Source organism: Electrona antarctica, assembly GCF_951216825.1.
Source record: "Electrona antarctica genome assembly, chromosome: 22".
In the NCBI taxonomy this organism is placed as follows: Eukaryota; Metazoa; Chordata; class Actinopteri; order Myctophiformes; family Myctophidae; genus Electrona; species Electrona antarctica.
The window spans coordinates 30398301-30411916 of NC_136805.1; the positions used below are offsets into that span (position 1 = coordinate 30398301).

A 13616-nucleotide genomic window follows, 5' to 3' on the forward strand; every position below is an offset into this window, starting at 1 on the left:
GCCAGTACTTTTGTACTTTTACCAAAGTGCATTTTGAATTCCGGACCTTTACTTGTAACAGTATTTCTACAATGCAGTATTGATACTTTTACTTACATGTAAGTAAAGAAATGTAGTACATTTTCCACCACTGTTAACTTCGACATGTCCTCGATCAAAGGTCTGCAAGTCATTTGAATGACAGTCCAGACTTTCGAGTTTTGATTACATTTAACATGTTTGTATGTAAAACATATGTACTGTATGTAAACACAATTTGAATTCACCCATTTTCATACATCATCTTCATATATTTGGTCTTCACTAATGCTCATTACAAGATGGCAAATACCGAGGCACACAGCGACCATTGTTTTGCTGAGATAGATAGAAAAATAGGCAACCGAGAATGTGAGTATTTGTTAGTTCGTCAAAACATATCACCACTGATGTGTTTTGGACATGAGACACATAATTAGACAGCGGCTACAGTGATTACGACCGCCATGCACGCACTTTGACATCTCTCCTTTCAATGTATTGTGCATTCAGAGAGAAACATGGAAGATGTTCATTTAAGTTCACCTTCTGACTGGAACAATTTACTTACTTGAATAAGATCAATTACTTAATTTACCGTTTTCAAAATGTCTTTGCTTAAATCGCTCAAACCTACCTGCTCTTGTTTTTTATTCTTGTTTTATATACCGGTAAGTGACTTTTATTTTATTTTTGCATTTATTTATATTTTCATGTACTGTTTTGGATGTCATATGTGAAACACTAGAATTTCGCGGGCCTTCGGCCCGCTCATCCTAGTTCCCTGCGCGTCGCAAATCGGAGGAAGGAAATTGTGAGAGCAAAGGTAGACAAAGTCACAACATTTCAAAATGTAGTTCTCAGTGTATTTTTAATGGAGTCTGAGTGTTTTTTTAGGAAAGAATGTTAATGTTAACAGTGAATGTGTAGTAAAAGAAGCTGCAGTGCCATGAGGTTGCCCAGATTTGGCCAGTAGAGCCTGCAGAATGGGATCATCATCATCTTCAGTGATGTAGTTCAATCAGAAATGGGATTTGTGAGAATGCAACAGCCTATACATTGCAGAGGCTGTAGAATTGGGGAAACAGAGAAGGTAGGGATAAAGTATACATTGAGACATCTCCACCAGGTATGTTGTGAATGGAATGACAATGCTATGTCTATGTTTGATTATCAGTTATGTAGACTAATCAACAATGAGACTTGTAAGAATGCAACAGCCTTACGTTGATGGGGATGGTTTGGGGAAGACGCAGTTGTCGTGGAAAGGCCAACTTAGCAAAGGAACAATTGTATTTGGCAGCTGATCCAGAGGAGGGCGTGGAGGAGTGGGGTGATGTGGAAGGGGTGTTTGTGTTTCTGGTTCCAGAGATTGTCATGGTTGAGCCTGCAGAAAAGGAGACACAGATAAGGGATGAATCAACCACACAATGTGACATGTCCACCACAGATCATGTGAAAGGTAGTGATATTTCTGGAAAGTGTTAATCAATGTTACTTCCTTTTGTGTGGCTGCAAGTTTGCACAGCAGCAGTTTGTTGTTGAGGGTTCTGAGGAAAAACAGTTTGGTGCCATTGCAGAGTCCGTCTTTGGGGCTGATGTTGCGCAGTAGCATCAAGGGCATTCCTGGCTTGAGGGTGATGAGGTGCCTGGGAAATCCATTGGGGCAGAGGGTGTTGAGGTATTCCACGTTGAACCGCATTCTGTCTTGGTAGTTCTCCAGGGTGTATGTGTAGTGGGACAATGTGATAGTTGTATTAGAGTTATTGAGGTGAAAGTGTAGATGTGAGTGTAGTGCGTTGGTTACCTGTGGTTTCTGCTGTGGCCATTGGCTGTGTTGTAGCCATCATGTGCTGCTGTTTGTCCAAGTTATGCTGAGCTGAGAAATTAAGATGGGAGTGTATGTGACTATATATTCAGTACATGTAGGTATAACATACACACATATGCGTAATGCATTGAGGCAGAGGGCAACATATCTGAGGCCTTACCTCTGGTCCGTCTCACTCTGTCACGTGTTTGCTCCCGCCTGCGCTGACCTGGGTATGGATGTCAGTAGTGTGTGTAGACACAGAGGTACAAAATGTTATCGACATGTTATGCAGAGATATGTAGATAGATGTCTCTATACAGTGTGTCAGGATGCTCGGTACCAAGCAGTAAGGTTATCTGAATAACAGAAGTCAGTACCTCTGGCCTCAGCCACGTCCAATGAAGGTGTGTTGGCCATTTGTGGAGGAGTGCTGCCCTGGTGTTGAGCTGTGAAGTGATGTGTAGAGAGTTATGTAGAGCACAGGGTGTGAGTGTAGTGTACACAATTAATGTAGGTTATGTGATGAAGATACTGCAGTATCTGTGGAGAAAGAAACAGCAGTGTATTGCATTGTGCAATGTGCTGTGCAAAGTGTAGTTTTGAGCAAGTGTACCTGGTACATGTTGTGCTGCAGCTGCTGGAACCAAGCGTTGTGTTGGGGCTGTTGGCGTGTGAGTGGCATGGGAGGGTCCATGTAGTAGTTCAGCTGCTTGATGCATGCATTTGCGTGTAGCTGTTGGCGATGGATGTTTTGCAGACTATACATTGCAGAGGCTGCAGAATTGGGGAAACAGAGAAGGTAGGGATAAAGTATACATTGAGACATCTCCACCAGGTATGTTGTGAATGGAATGACAATGCTATGTTTATGTTTGATTATCAGTTATGTAGACTAATCAACAATGAGACTTGTAAGAATGCAACAGCCTTACGTTGATGGGGATGGTTTGGGGAAGACGCAGTTGTCGTGGAAAGGCCAACTTAGCAAAGGAACAATTGTATTTGGCAGCTGATCCAGAGGAGGGCGTGGAGGAGTGGGGTGATGTGGAAGGGGTGTTTGTGTTTCTGGTTCCAGAGATTGTCATGGTTGAGCCTGCAGAAAAGGAGACACAGATAAGGGATGAATCAACCACACAATGTGACATGTCCACCACAGATCATGTGAAAGGTAGTGATATTTCTGGAAAGTGTTAATCAGTGTTAGCAGCAGTTATGTATTATTCAGAAATGACATATGTAGAAATGACATGTAGCAATGCAACAGCCTTACCTCAATGGGGATTGTAGGGCCAGGAAGAACAGCGCGAAGCAAGTCTCGAAAAACCACATTGGCAGTATGATGTTCCGGCTGTCCTTCTTTCTGCTTTATGGCATAGGTGAGAGCTTCTGGGTTACCTGTCCTTGAGCTGGCAACATAAAGCTGTCCGTGACTGAAGACAGGGGACGAAAGCCAGACCCCCACTCTTGTAAGTGTCTGGCCTTGGGATTTATTGATGGTGGTGGCAAAAGCGGTGCGGACTGGAAACTGTCGTCTGGCCCACTCAAAGTAGGAATGTCTAGGATCAGGAATGAACTTGATTCGAGGGATCAGGACTTCCTTTTGTGTGGCTGCAAGTTTGCACAGCAGCAGTTTGTTGTTGAGGGTTCTCAGGAAAAACAGTTTGGTGCCATTGCAGAGTCCGTCTTTGGGGCTGATGTTGCGCAGTAGCATCAAGGGCATTCCTGGCTTGAGGGTGATGAGGTGCCTGGGAAATCCATTGGGGCAGAGGGTGTTGAGGTATTCCACGTTAAACCGCATTCTGTCTTGGTAGTTCTCCAGGGTGTCAGCACTGCTCAGGTTGGTTGACAGACCTGGTACCCAGGTCTCCATTAGGTCGTTGATGGCGTCCACGTCCTTGTTGGTAGGGGCAAGTACTGATCGGCCATCCAGCCAGCCGGTAGTAGTGAAGTTGTTGGACATATCTGGAAATATAGTTTGGCAAAACATCTTCATGGAGCACTCCTCCGCTGTGTGGTCATTGTCTGTGTTGCTTTGAATGTGGAAATACCTGTCATCTGGGATGAAGATGAAGTCGTTTGCATCGTTGGCTGTACCATCACCAATGCGGAGTGTCCATTGGTCAAAGGCCTTCAGGTCTTGGTTTTCACTGGCCCTGACTCGCATGTTCTCTGTGAGGCTGGAGACTTGGAAGTGTTGCCAGAGGCCTGAGTTATTGAGGCAGCTGTTGACAATTTGGGCAGGATTAGCCCCTTGAACCACTGGAAGACACTGGCGGAAGTCGCCGGCCAAGATGATGATTTTCCCACCAAATGGACAGTCTGGCTTGTTCATCAGGTCTTTCAGAGTGTAGTCAAGTCCCTCTAGCAAGAAGCGGTGCAGCATGGTTGCCTCATCAATGAGCAGGAGGCGTGCCCGTCGCACCAGCTTGGCTAGGCTGCTTTGAGCTGTGATGTGGAAGGGTGTGTGTTCTGTTGGGTGGAGAGGTGCTTTCATCCGCGAATGGAATGTTCTGCCTAGGTGTAGGAGTTGTGCAGCAATGCCAGTAGTTGCCATGGCAAGGGCAATACAGCCACCAGGTTCCAGACTGCGCACAGCGTCCAGTAGTGCATTGAGTAGGAAGGTCTTACCACAACCGCCACGTGCTGATATGAAGAGTTGTAAGTTGGCCTGTTGCTGGACTGCCGTCATGACAGTGTCGTAAATCTGTTGTTGTGCAGCAGTGAATTGTGGAATTGTTGCCTGTACATTGGCTTTCAGCTGGGCCACATCATAGTCCAGCTCCTCACGGATAAGAGGCTCTTCGATGTTGACCAGCCCATGGACAGTGGCCTTTTCCTCATCTGTCATTTTTTCCAGGAGGAAGTCTTGGAGGTCATGTTCATGTGACTGGAGGCGGACTTGCAGATCCAGTCTCACCATGGTTTTGAGTTGCTGGTCAGTGAAGGTCGTTGCACTCTGCTGTGCTCTCCGCTTGAAGTCATCTGTCCAGTCTGGCCAGAAGTCGTTAAACAGGCTTGCAGGGTTCGCTGGTTGGCAGAAGATGAGGATGATGACGAATAGGGCACGAATCTGGGGGCAGAGGTGAGTGGCAGCAGCCTCAGTAAGGACAGTGGACCACTCTTGGTCATCATCCAACAGGCCAAGCTCCCTGCACACTGCCTGGTAGGTGTCAAGGCGGCTGCCATTGACTGAGTAGAGGTCCTCAAAACTTGTTTTCCCTTTGGAGTGGTCATTGTGGAGGAGCAGTCTCAGGTAGAACACATCTCCAGCTAGGGGGCTGATGGTGTGGACACGGCCAACGGAGAAAGCGTTGTTTTTTCTGAGTTGCCACTTGTTGTTTGTGTAGGTGTATTTGTGAGGCATGTCAACATAGCGCTGCATGGTCATAGGGTTGTAATCTGGACCTTTGGCTGTCTTCTGTTGAGCATTCAGTTTGAAGAAAGCAGTCAACTCTGTCTGTCTGCCCTGCTCCACCACATTCTCCTCATCACCCTCGGCGAAAACGACGTATTGCTCGTGTTCCAGATGCAAGCGGAGGACTTGAACAGGAGGCTTGTTGGCGGATATGGGGAATGCGAAGAGTTTCCAGCAGGCCTCACTTGAGCCAACAGAACGCATGTCTTCATAGTCCCTAATCTCATCACGGGCAGCCTGGGCGCCCTCAACTTCAACACAAACCATTGCACGGTCCGGCCCCTTGGTCACATATTTGTAGAGATATTTGGCCGCAAGTGCAGAGATGCATACTTCTACGTTGATGTGGCAGTTGTATCGGAGGCTGAGGTAGGGGTTGTAGGGCACTACCCAACTGTTGTTGATGTGGTTCCCATGTTTTTGTGCAGTTCGGCCACCATTATCTGGAGAGCGACGGCGGTAGATAGGATAACTTGTTTCGTCACCAACTGTTGTTCTGGGCTGGAAGGGTTTGGGGAAGTTCTTCTTGCAGGCTTTGCAGTTGGAGCCGGCTTTCTTCTCCATGCAGGGATTGTTGGGATGCTCTTGTCCACAGGGACCGTGGATCATGTTAGCAAGTACAATGTCCCACAGTGGCTGGCGCCTTGCTTTTTCTTGGGCAGAGATCCCATTTTCATGCGGGTCAGGGGGAAGTTCTGCACAGACAATTTGGTCCACTTGGGCTGGTGTCTTGGGTTTGTCCTGCTCTGCTAGAATGAGGAGGATGTGCGAGTGAGGCAAGCCGCGTTTTTGAAATTCTATGACCCAGAGGTGGGCAATGGCTAGGCCAAAGATGTGTCTTTTGATGAGGTCATCCATGATCTGATCTTTCTTTAGTTTGAATACCCGGGCCACCAGGTCAGGTCGGTCTTGGGGTGTCTGGCCAGGGGTGAGGGCAGCTACGATCTCTGGCCAGTGAGGATTGCAGGTGACCGTGATGAAAAGGTCTGGCTTTCGCATGTGGCGGACTATGGCCATAGCGTCCTGGAACTTGCTGTGGTACCAGCGTGGACTGCCATGGAAAGAGCTAGCAAGGATGACTCTACCCACAGCATGTTCCTGCTCATTGTGGTGGACAGAGTGAGATGGAGCACTCCGTTCCCGTCTACGCACAGCCACAACCTGTTGTAGTTGTTTGAAGCTGTCAGCCCGTAATGTCTTCTGGTTATGGCGCTGCCAAGTCAGCCTCTGGTTCTCGCATGTTATCCAGGCATTGAGGATCCATTCTTGGAACAGTCTGCCTGCCTGGAAAAGGTAGTCGCTCGCAGTGTGACGACTGTTCATGTGATAGGCAAAGAACTCACGGGCTGTGAGCCTTTTTTCATCACCCACATGCTTGAGAGCACAGTGCCAGCCAGATGTCCCTTCAATGAAGAGGAGGGTGAAGTGGAGGGGCATGGCTTTGGGATGGTGGTCAGATATGATTTTCAGACCTCCACCACGTAAGTGGATGACCAGATCATGTGCCTGTTCGTTGGTGACAATGCAAAGTTCTTGGAGATTGGAGGGGGCATTGTAAACACCGGAATGTCCTCCCTGTGGCCTGGCTGCAGCACTTATGACAATAGTGCCTCGCTGTAGTTGTTCTTCTGGGGTTTCAAGGATTTGCTTGAAATCTTGGACAAATATATTGTGCAGGTGAATAACTTGCTGCACAGTGTGCAGCAGCTGCGCCATTGTGTCCTTGTCAGCAGTGGATGTTCTGGCGGGGAGTGTCATGTTTGCAAATCTGGTGGTGTTTTCCAGACTTGGGTCGAGGACATAAAGTTGGGCAAACACAGCAACAGCACCAGGTTCTGGTTGGAGTGGCCCGATGCGCTGGATTACCTTTCCTTGGAAAATGACAGTGGGAGTGAAGCGTGTGAATGTTTTCTCTTTGACCGCAATACTGGAGAGGCAGACAGCGTTGTTGATGACACGGCTGTGTTTCCGAAACAGTTTTGCCTGAGGGGTATCGTCAAACCACAGATCATTGATGGCCTGTGGGGGCCTAGGGAAGGCTGGTAGGCAAACCTTTCCATTCAAGCAGCAGATACTGGAGGTCTCGTTTTTGAATGTGAATGCGTGACAGTGGTCACACACACAGTTGAGCTGGCCAATACTCTGTGGTGTGTCGGAGAGTTGGTTGATAGTTAGTTGGCCGCTGAGAATCTGCGCAGTGCAAGTTGCAATTTTGGCAGCAACTTGTGATTGTCGTCTTGCTGGCTGATGGGAACTGCCTGTGAAGGTAAATGGAAAGTATGGTGTGAAGTTAATTTCATGAGAGTCATGCAATAAGTAGATTGTGGTCAGTATGTGAATGTGATGTTTTTGTTGAGGCAGGCAATGGAAATGTGTGGAGGCATTAAATTGAACTGTGTGTATGTGTAGTGGGACAATGTGATAGTTGTATTAAGAGTTATTGAGGTGAAAGTGTAGATGTGAGTGTAGTGCGTTGGTTACCTGTGGTTTCTGCTGTGGCCATTGGCTGTGTTGTAGCCATCATGTGCTGCTGTTTGTCCAGGTTATGCTGAGCTGAGAAATTAAGATGGGAGTGTATGTGACTATATATTCAGTACATGTAGGTATAACATACACACATATGCGTAATGCATTGCGGCAGAGGGCAACATATCTGAGGCCTTACCTCTGGTCCGTCTCATTCTGTCACGTGTTTGCTCCCGCCTGCGCTGAACTGGGTATGGATGTCAGTAGTGTGTGTAGACACAGAGGTACAAAATGTTATCGACATGTTATGCAGAGATATGTAGATAGATGTCTCTATACAGTGTGTCAGGATGCTCGGTACCAAGCAGTAAGGTTATGTGAATAACAGAAGTCAGTACCTCTGGCCTCAGCCACGTCCAATGAAGGTGTGTTGGCCATTTGTGGAGGAGTGCTGCCCTGGTGTTGAGCTGTGAAGTGATGTGTAGAGAGATAGTATGAGTTAAGTAGAGCACAGGGTGTGAGTGTAGTGTACACAATTAATGTAGGTTATGTGATGAAGATACTGCAGTATCTGTGGAGAAAGAAACAGCAGTGTATTGCATTGTGCAATGTGCTGTGCAAAGTGTAGTTTTGAGCAAGTTTACCTGGTACATGTTGTGCTGCAGCTGCTGGAACCAAGCGTTGTGTTGGGGCTGTTGGCGTGTGAGTGGCGTGGGAGGGTCCATGTAGTAGTTCAGCTGCTTGATGCATGCATTTGCGTGTAGCTGTTGGCGATGGATGTTTTGCACAGTATGTGAGTGTAGTGGACACAATGCAGTAGGGGTAAATTTGAGTGCAACATATGTGAATGCATTACCTCTGGTGTCATGCAGGTGCAAAGTAGGGGTGTGGAGCAGTCGTGGTGTAGTCGCGTCATCAAGGCGTTCTGCTGTGAAGTGAGACAATCATCATCAAGTTGTGCTGCTATGACATGGTGCTGTGTGATGGGTCCCTGCCGCCACACAGTAAATAGAAAGGTGTCAGTGTACTGGGTACCTGTGGGCTGGGTGTCTTCCAATGAGCGGGTGTGTGTGTGGCCACGTAGAGTGTCGCGAGCAGGGTTGTGGTGGAAGTTTGGATCCTCATTGCGTTGTTCTGTGGAGTGTGATTGGACAGCATGCATGAGTTAGTGTAAACTGGTCACGTGTGGGAAACTGGTTACGTGTGGTACGATGTTAGTAAATGGTGGTCCACACACAGTGAAGGAGTACGTGTGTGCACAGTGTACACAGACGCACACATGTATTGTGCAGTGCAAGTGTTTGTGGAAGGTTGTTAGAGCACATGTACCTTGTGCGGATGGTGCGTGGTGTTGTCTGGCAGCTGTGTGCAAGCGTATTTGGGTGGCGTTTGCCGTTCGGTATCCAAGGGATGATGTGCGTTTCTTCGGCATGGCTTTGTATGTAGCTGAAGTGGTTGAAAGAAGTGTTTTATGCATTGACGACAAATTATGAAATTATAGTTATGGTATGAGGCAAATAATGGCATTTTTGGCAACAGCGGAATTGTTAGCAGCCCTCATTTTCAGCATTGACAACATGAAGACAGAATTGGGTGGCAATAGCTGTTGTACATGAGACATGGCGGCGTGTTATTATGCTTGTAATGATGCTAGTGTTATTATTAATATTGTTATTGTCATGCTATTTGTAAGAGCATAATTGGCAACAGCCCAATTGTTAGCAGCCTGTATTGTTAGCAGGCGTTATTTTCAGCATTGCCAACATAAATGGAGAATTGTGTGGCAATAGCTGTTGTACATGAGACATGGCATTATCAGCTGTTGATGCTGTTGATGCATCAACAGAATCATAACGTGGCTCTGATTCAGGAAGCTTATCTGCTTTTTTTTGTTTGTTTTTAACGTCGTATAAAAGCATATAAGTATGCGGACGTCTCTGAGGTTTATAACAAACCAAACAGTTTGAAATTCGGTTGTAAATTGAGCAAGTTATGGTCATTTAAGAGTACATCATAGACACAATGTTATGTGGGCCGAGGTAAGATGGCCGCCACGTAACGACGTCGCTCTTTTTTTTTTTTTGTAAGGTCGTATAAAAGCATATAAGTATGCGGACGTCTCTGAGGTTTATAACAAACCAAACCGTTTGAAATTCGGTTGTAAATTGAGCAAGTTATGGTCATTTCATTAGCTGCCACACACACACACACACACACACACACACAGGGCGCCACGTAACGACGTCGCTCTCCATTGTTTAACAGCGCGGGTGAGCTATGTAGAGTTGATATATCTATATCTATGGTTATGATGCTATTAATAATAGCATTAGCAGCTGTTTATGTAGTTGTTATGCTATTAATAATAGCATTAGCAGCTGTGTTTCAGTATCGACACACGTAGCAAGCACACACAATACACACACACGCGCACGCACCCTTAAATTGTAGTTAACTTACCTGTAATGGTGGAAAGAGGCGTAGTGGTCGTGTCCAAGTGAGTAGTGAAAGTGCTGTGAAGAAGGGTGTCGTGGTCGAGGGGGACAGCGATACGCAATTCAATGCAATGCAAGAGTCCGTCCCGCGCGCAATTGTCGTCTTTTCATGAATTAAACTGTGTATGTAATCGCGCCGATCTCCAGCCAAGTTAGAATCAGTGTGTGTGAGGGTGTGTGTGTGTGTAACTTGTGGCGGTCCAACCGGATGTGAAATCCGTAACCAAAGCTGTCGGGGGTCACGTGGTTGGCTGTGGAATGTAGTGTTGCCAGGTCCTTTGCCAGTTCCGCGTATTGTAAGCGAGTGGTAGTGTGTGTAAGTAGCGTGTTGAATGGCATTGTTGTGTGCTTGTTTTCATAGACGTGGCAACAAATTAGTAAGAGTAGGCAATGGGAAAAAAGGATGCAGTGTTGCCAGGTCCGCGAGTTTTAAGCGTGTTGTAGTGTGTGTGAGGAGCGTGTTGTTTTCTGGGCTTGTTTGCATAGACCTGGCAACAGTGGGCCGTGTGTGAGTGGGGGGGTGTCGGTGCTTGTGGCGTGTTTGTGTTTATTATTGATATTGATGTTGTTTGTGAGTGTGGACGGGAGGCGGCTCTAGTGGCAGTGCAATGACAGTTTTTACGCAGGTGTTGTTGAATGTGGCCGTGCGGCGCGACATGAGGAGATAGCCGTGGATCGACGCGGAGGGTAAGGCTGTGTCGTGTTAGTGTGTTGTTGCAGTGTGTGTTGCAGCGTGTTGCAGCGTGTCAGTGACGTAGTAGCTGGTGACTTTATTTTCCTACTTGGGCACACCTTCTCAAATGTATAATAGATGGGATGGAGTGAGAGCCTTGTCAATGTTATTGTTGATTGTAGTGTAAAGGTTTCTTGTCATTGTTTGTGCTTTGTGCCTGAGGACCCCCTCGAAAAATGAGTTGCTGCAACTCAAGGCGGTTATCCTCTAGTGAAATTTAGATAAAATAAAATAAAATAAATGTGATGTTTTTTCTCTTTTGCTCTCACCGCTTAACACACGAAAAATAGTGCTGCATCTCGCACTGATCTTGATTCTTTCTCTGCCGGCTAGCTGTTAGCATTCATGAAGTTCCCAGTGCCACGCTCACTTTAAGAGAAGGAGTTTGCCCCCGCCCGCCCCACACACACACACACACACACACGCACACACACACACACACACACACACACACACACACACTTTAGTATCATTGGCACAAGCACACACTTTTACCTTTCGCTAGAAGCGTTTACATGTCGGGAGCGACACAGTACAAAGGCACAAATTACATCCGAATTTTGTATGGCTGAAGATCCACCAAGGACAGCTCTCCTGGATTCCGACTTATGGAGGTTTGAAAATCCTGTTTGTAGCCGAGGTAAATGGTGATCAGATTTTACGTCCCATAGCTGGTGGTGACGGGGCGTTGCCATAGCAATCGGACCAATGTTAAAAGCTGCCGTGGGGCTCAACCATTATATACACAGACTATACGTTCGGGTCCATATACAGACCTGGCTGATAAGGTCCCCCCTAGCGGCGGGGTCCGTATATATACGGACCTGGCGCAAAAATAATTAAAAGTGAATGGCAACCGATACTCTGATTGGTTTGATTAAAGTAACGCCCAAACCACTCCCATGACTAATTCAGAGCCATTTATCACGGGATTCCACACCAGTAGAAACTACAGCTCTTTCTCTTCCTGGAAAGTCGGCATGCTGAAATAGAAACCGTTGTTCTTGCATTCATAAAATAAATACATCTTGTTTGAAATGACTAAACCTGCCTAGTGCCTACCAATGATGTTGTTGGCAGGATTCTGAACAGGCCACTTCTGAGACACAGCGAGTAATGCGTATCATAGTGAGGACCAATTATATGAACATAGGTCGAAAATGTGGCTTCAAGTGCTCCTTTTAAGAGTTGTGACCTTCAACACAAACTCTCAGCACTCTCCATCTCCCTTGGCCTTGATGAACTGCCATTATTCTGTGTTTTCTATTTTTTTTTGTCTTGGTACAGTGAAGGTCACATCATTGATCAGGTGGTCAGAATGTCTGCCTTACTGGATTCCGTTTGCGTGATAAAAGATGCTATTCTAAACCAAATGCAGAGGAGTCACAGACCTTGTGGCGACATCATGGTTTACAGACTAAGACTCGATTCATAGTTTGTTGGGAAAATAGCTGATACAAGCTCAGAACTGGTCGCTCTGCGACGTGTTGTGAGCTTGTAGATCGGCAATTTTTGGTGCACGGTACAAAGACGTCTAAATTAAGCTTAATGCATACCACATACTCGCTAAAAAAAAACAATACCTTACACAGTGCTTTGGGTCTACACTTGTGCAGTGTACACTAGTACTTGTTTTGGACAGAGGCATAGGATGTAATAATAAGCCTACACACATTACCAACACAATCTGTTAAAGACAAACAATGACCCGTCCGCTGGTCAGCCACTAAGATGGGATGAATATCAATGTGCATACTATAATGTAATTGAAAATGCAACCTTATTTTGCCCTTCAAATCCTCTAAAGAACACAAACCAACCATTCACTAATTGAAACTATACAAATGTCAAACTAATTTGCTACATCCGTTCGGACAGGGCGAATATGGACACAATCCAGTGTGATATTTTCGATGATTGTGGGGGTGACTACTGACAATTTCACTAAATATGTACACAGTGAGATTCATGGCCCAATTATATGCCCCATATAATGAATAGGTTGACGTGCTGCGATGCGTTGTGAGCTTGTAGATCTGCTATTTTCAGCAAAGGGGTTTGGTGCAGAGGAACAAAGAGCATACCAAGTACAGATCCAAAAGGTCAAGTTTAAGTATTGGGGGTTTAAGCATGACTTGATTCAGACTTTGTTGCGGAAATACCCGATCTAAGCTCACAAGCGAGCTTGTAGATCGGCTCCACCATCTTGAAATTATCTCTAAATATGAGTCTTAATGCATACCGCATACCTGCTTCACTACGTCATATCTTCCATTTCTCATTTTTCCTGTGCTGACCAGAATGCCCATGGACATCAAGTACTTTCAAAGGCATAGAATGTAATAATACAAAAACAACATCAATTGATAACACTGGTGATAGTCCTGCCAAACAAGTCTAATTAAGTCATCTATGAAATGTATGTATGTAATGTACTTGAATCTATAACATATTTGATACAATATGCAGTGGGGGTCCTTGCTTCATCTCTCTCTCTCTCAGCTAAGGGGTCCTTGACCTGAAAAACATGGAAGACCTCTGGTGTAGTCTATGTGGTTCTAATGCCTCACGCCCATATTCTTCTGCCTAGACATATACAGTTGGAGGCCATCGACATTGTCCTTTTCTTTTTGCTGAGTTTTGCGTGATCTGCGCAAAAGGACAGTTAACCCATTT

The 13616-nt window shown here is 46.0% G+C and overlaps 2 protein-coding genes and 1 long non-coding RNA gene across 3 annotated transcripts in view; all 3 read right to left on the minus strand.

The window, feature by feature from the left end:
• gfra1b (gdnf family receptor alpha 1b) overlaps positions 1-13616 on the minus strand; it is a gene marked incomplete at both ends in the record, with an annotated part of 56461 nt that overhangs the window by 35270 nt on the left and 7575 nt on the right. The window lies entirely within an intron of this gene.
• On the minus strand, positions 830-1884 carry LOC306915296. The gene is made up of 3 exons (XR_013788787.1): positions 1826-1884; positions 1245-1667; positions 830-1086 (listed from the first exon to the last, which is right to left on the minus strand). It is a non-coding gene; the product is annotated as an uncharacterized lncRNA (long non-coding RNA).
• On the minus strand, positions 2005-10273 carry LOC306915295 (uncharacterized protein). Its single transcript, XM_079492598.1, has 13 exons — positions 10173-10273; positions 9042-9158; positions 8748-8846; positions 8569-8640; positions 8357-8476; positions 8111-8179; positions 7912-7959; positions 7728-7799; positions 3102-7504; positions 2764-2924; positions 2445-2605; positions 2209-2277; positions 2005-2057 (listed from the first exon to the last, which is right to left on the minus strand). Exons 2-10 carry the CDS (start codon positions 9142-9144, stop codon positions 2913-2915), a joined length of 4998 nt encoding a protein of 1665 aa, XP_079348724.1. The 5' UTR covers positions 9145-9158; positions 10173-10273; the 3' UTR covers positions 2005-2057; positions 2209-2277; positions 2445-2605; positions 2764-2912.

Bases quoted from the DNA above. Each gene is read 5' to 3' on its own strand.
- LOC306915295 (XM_079492598.1), bottom strand. From the start codon at position 9,144: ATGCCGAAGAAACGCACATCATCCCTTGGATACCGAACGGCAAACGCC. The intron at 8,180-8,356 runs GTAAACTTGCTC...ATCACTTCACAG, and splicing joins TGCAGCACAACATGTACCAG to CTCAACACCAGGGCAGCACT. The intron at 7,505-7,727 runs GTAACCAACGCA...TTACCTTCACAG, and splicing joins GGCCACAGCAGAAACCACAG to GCAGTTCCCATCAGCCAGCA.